The sequence below is a fragment of the Halyomorpha halys genome, unplaced genomic scaffold, assembly GCF_000696795.3.
Source record: "Halyomorpha halys isolate HHAL.00 unplaced genomic scaffold, Hhal_1.1 Scaffold240.1, whole genome shotgun sequence".
Taxonomy (NCBI): domain Eukaryota; kingdom Metazoa; phylum Arthropoda; class Insecta; order Hemiptera; family Pentatomidae; genus Halyomorpha; species Halyomorpha halys.
This window is the reverse complement of record NW_027115703.1, coordinates 869,889-875,063: the sequence shown is the minus strand read 5'-3', so window position 1 is coordinate 875,063 and position 5,175 is coordinate 869,889. Positions and strand designations below refer to the sequence as shown.

The window sequence follows — 5,175 nt, the reverse complement described above, 5'->3', positions numbered from 1 at the left end:
TGTTAATATTTATAATTTATTTTTATATGAATTTAAATAATAAAATAAATAAGAATTTTAACCAAAATATAGTTGAAATAAATAAATTATGTGCCTGACCTGTGTGTATGAAAGGCTACAAATATTGTTATGATAAAGTATAATAGCTTAAAATTGATATTATTAAAAGTTTTGATGCTGATATGAAGAGTGACAAAATAGGTAATTAGGCATAAGCTAAGAAAAGCTAATAAATGAATTAAAATGATTCCCGAATGCTTTATTGTCTCATAGGGTAATTTTGAATGAAATTGGGAGAATAGCCTGAAAAATGTTTTAAATTATTGACGTGAATGTAAATTTATTTTTTAGCTATGCTATTTAGCTAACATTCCAACCCACCCTAACACAGTCCTAACAACATACGCTGATGACACATGTATACTGTCTGTAAACAACGAACCAACTAATGCATCACAAACACTACAGACACACATAACATCCATTGAAGAATGGTGTCAAAACTGGAGAATCGAAATAAATCCTGAAAAATCCCATCAGATCACCTTTACTGTTCGTCGTAAACCTCTGCCCTCCTGTCCTACAGTATCCTTTCTAAATATTCCACTAACGCCTGTTGCTTTAGATTCGATACTTAGGACTCCATCTTGACAAGAGACTTACTTGGAATCCACACACAAGACTGAAACGACAAGAAACTGCTCGTAGATTCCGATTGCTAAACACTTACTTGAAAAACGCTCTAAACTTCCCATTCATTACAAAAAATTAGTATACACTACAATAATCAGACCAATTTTGACATATGGAATTGAGCTCTAGGGCTCCACCAAACCATCAAATTTCTCCTACATCCAATCCTTACAATCCAAAATCCTACGTAAAATCCTTGATGCTCCTTATTACGTTACAAATAAACTCATTTACAAAGACCTTAACATCCCATTCGTTGCAGATTTGGCCCAAAACAGATATGCGTCTTTTCATTCCAAACTCCTTAACCATCCTTACCCATTAATTCCTAATCTTTCATCCTTAACAATCTCTGATAATCCTCCGAGGCGTCTGAAAAGAAGATGGCCACGGGACTTTCTAATTTAAATTAATGTTTGTAGTACTACCAATGGGTGGTTCCTTCCCAAGATTTTCAAGTGTATATGAAAAATACAACATATTTACTTATTGTATTATTTTGTACAGTTGTAAATTACACTAAATAAATAATAAAAACAAGTTATGCTATTTTATTAATGATAATGTTGTTTGCTAAAATTATTAAAAATCAATGTATAACAAAAGCTGTTATATGATAGATTGTTCTTGAGGATGGCCGAATCGACTGAAATGTTCCTGAGAAATCAAGAACATGAACTTAGATATTTTATGCGTGTCGGTACAGAAATAAACATAACCATGTTATAAATAATTGTATTGCCATAAATTTTATTAAAGGAAAATCTGTTGTTACCTGTAGGGATAGATTGGTTATTGTTCATACTTTTGTAAATCTCTCGTAAAACCTACAAAAATAAAAAGTTTATTAAAACCAAATTGGTATACAATGTCTGTATTGTGTGGAATTCGATTTAAATAAATAAAAACGGTTTTACCAATTTCCGCATAGTTCCTATTTTGCTTATATATATTTCGTCAAAGGGTCTTACTATGTTCAGTATTGTATTTGCTATTCGTGGGTTCGCTATAACTACTGATGCGACTTCCTTAAATCTGAAACAATGTAATATTGATAATCAGTGGTATATTATTAATATTTTTATTTTTATACCAGATCGGCCTGGTGGGCCTTACATGGTAGATATAACTTATATTATATATATTTTTTAACAGTCGATTATGAGGGGGTATAGTCATACAAATGACACCCCTAACTATATAAAATATTCTTATTAAAGAAAAAAAATAGATAAGAATAATGCTTCTTAATAAAAGAGGAAAGTAAAATTAATAACAAAAAATAATGATATTGGTACACTTAAATAAAACAAACAATTGTCTTCTAATAGTAAAAAGAAACAAGTTAATTTGAAAACGGAAAAGAGAAGAAAAGAGAGAGAAAAAAAAAATAAAATAACACATAATCCAAATAAAACAGCACTAGTCCAACATGCAACCAAAAACCAACATAATTTTGATTTTGAAAATACACTCATTTTACATAAAGAGAATAATACATACAAAAGGAAAATACTGGAATCCATTTATATATCTGAAAATATTGATTACACAGTAAACTTCAAAACAGATACGAGGAACTTAAATCAACCTTATGCAGAGACATTAAGTAAGATTAACTTATAAATAATATGGGATAATTTATATATGGATAATTATGGTTGGCCTTGATTTGAATTTTGCTAATGTAATAAAGAGAAAAAGTGAAAAAAATGTAATTATGATAAATAATTTTTTAAATGCTTGAACTGAGTAAAGGTAGGTTACAAGTAAGGTTGTAATAAAAGTGGATATTTGACTTATTGGGTAATTAACAAATGTGAGATATACTGATTAACAAAAAAAAAAAAAAAAATTAGTTTACCTAATGGTTTTAATGTTGTTCATAGATAAAAATGTTTTGACCTGGGCAGAATAGCCTGTATGAAGTGTTTGGAATGATTAAATAATATGTTTCATGGTGAATTAAGGTAAGGTAAATTATAAATAATAATGTTAAATATTTGAAATGGTTGTAGGAAAACACATATAATGGAAACTTTTTGTAGTAGATTGTCCCTGAAGATGGCCGAATTGGCCGAAACGTTGGACGTGTAAAAACAATAAATGTTTTGAGACTATAATTTGGATAATGTTTTGAATTATTTAGTAAAAAAATAACAATAATAATGAATAATAATAATAAGTAAATAGAGGTATTGTGACAATGAATTAATTTTATATTTATTAAAATTTATAAAAGAATGTCCTGGAGCAGCCTGGGCTTCAGTCTTCGGGTTGAGGTTGGGTTTCCCAAGTTGTATCAGTGGTATAAATATTTAATTGAAGTAATGAAAAATTCAAAAAATATGCGTACAATACTAGAACTTATTAAATATAGTACAATATATAATAGAACAAGAGCCAGGTTCAAGAAAAGGCTGTTCTTCACCCCAATTTTTGATTACTTTAATGAAAACTATGTACGATTACTAGTATAAATTCATGAGTCTGCCCAGTATAGGTAGGGGGAATACAAAATGGCGGCTATTTCAAAACTTTTTTTTAATTTTTCATTCAGAGCTCTATATATTTAAAACTACCAACAACACTTGAAAACCTTAGAGAGCGTCATTTACGTTAAATGATTTCCGAGATATAACTTTTTAAATTGCAATATTTTGTGAAAAATACACCAAAACATCAGTAGGCAGAAAATTTTTTTTTGTGAAAACTTTTTTTTTTTATTGATTGATAGATTTATTTATTGATAGATATTACAATCTGCCACACAGTTGTGGGAAATAGGTAATAGTGATGAATGATCTCATATATACTAAAAATAAATAAAAAATAAAAACTCTCTTAAAATATATACTAACAAAAGAATAAACAATATGAACATAATCAAACTATCTGTATGAGAAATAAATAAATAAAATAACATAATGTTTGTGAAAACAATATCTCAAAAACCATTCGACGTATAGATGTCTATTAGCACTCAAAACAAAGCTAGTAATGTGCTATAAAGTATTTTATAATTTTTATCTTCTTAGAAGTAGTAGTTTTCATGATATTCGACAAATGTAATGCACATAATGTTGATTTATAGATATGAAAAAAAATTAGTTACCATGTTTTACCTCCAACCAGCTATTAGAAGAAAAAAGAAAGAAAGAAATTCCCAATACATTCTTTTAAAACCTGTGAAATCAGCTTTAAAAAATCAGATAACACAAAAATTTACCTTATTTTACGATCGAACGCCTCATTTTAACTTAGGTATCAAACAAATAAGGTGAAAATACTTAATAATAAAAGAAAAATTTGCTTGCTGTCATGTAACTTCTATATTAAAGATTTTAAAAATTGTTTTATTTTTTTTATATAAAAAATTTGACATCACATAACTTAGGTAAAGGGAAACAAATTGTAATTATTTGAAGATTTCTGGTTGATCATAAGTAATAAATAGATTGTTGGGAGACAGCCCAGGTGGCGGTCAATAAAGGTACAGAATAAAACTATTTAATTGTAATCAACGTTTCGTCCCACATTGCAAGACTTGTTTTTATGACACTCTTTCTGGTAATTTCTGACGTACGTAGGGTTATCTACACGGTATCACCCTTTGCTAACCATGGTGGGGGGTTATGTTTTCATTTTGTGGGACCGCCACAGAAATAAAAGTTGGCCCACCAGCACAGGTCGGAACCGGCGCTGCTTCAGTTCCGAGATTAGACCTACACCTCAACCTCAGCTATAGACGGCCCACTTTGCAGGACTTCATCAGGGCAGTGTACAAAAATTTCCAAACTTTTAACTTCAAAGAGGTTGAGAGAACTCAACCCTGGAAAGTGGAGCGAAACGTTGGTTACCAAGAAATTGTTAATCTTTACTATTTTGAACTTTTCTTGATTGCCACCCGAACTATCTTTCTACAAAAAGTGTGTGGGTTTATTACACTATGTATATACAGTATGTTACGCTAAATATTGGAATAATAATATTAATAAAATAGACACACAATATTTGAATCAAGATATTTATTTTCCTTTACAAATGATATTTATATTTAACAATTAATTTCCATTATTCTGTTCATAATCGGACGATGGTACGAGAAATATGAGATGAGTGGCATCCATTCGGCTTCCTTATTTCAGACATAATTTAATGATCACAATACATCATTACCCCCACCACCGCACTCTCCGTTACGCTACACTTTTGCCTACATGACTTTCAGTATCTATAACCTCAATTACCCCCACTACTATACTACTAAGCCACGCCGATTCTATTTCTGTTATGTTACACTTTTGCCTACATGACTCCCTGCAATCTAATTTATAAGACGTTGTCACGTCAAAAAAAGTGTAAGCTTTTAACTCAAATCTGAATACTGCTAAAATATCTCCTAATGAGTGTGAGAGCTCTACGACAATCGTTACGTGAGAAGGCTTTCGAAGAATGGGCCAGTTGCAGATGGCAGGGTAT

At 30.1% G+C, this 5,175-nt stretch overlaps 1 protein-coding gene across 1 annotated transcript in view; it reads right to left on the bottom strand.

Annotated features, from left to right (window-relative positions):
- LOC106680054 (cytochrome P450 4c21) overlaps positions 1 to 5,175 on the bottom strand; it is a 52,527-nt gene that overhangs the window by 15,295 nt on the left and 32,057 nt on the right. The window contains exons 6-7 of the mRNA XM_014419513.2: positions 1,611 to 1,728; positions 1,469 to 1,520 (exon numbers count right to left, since the gene is read on the bottom strand). Of these exons, the coding sequence (XP_014274999.2) occupies positions 1,469 to 1,520; positions 1,611 to 1,728 (170 nt within the window). The remainder of the gene's footprint in view (positions 1 to 1,468; positions 1,521 to 1,610; positions 1,729 to 5,175) is intronic.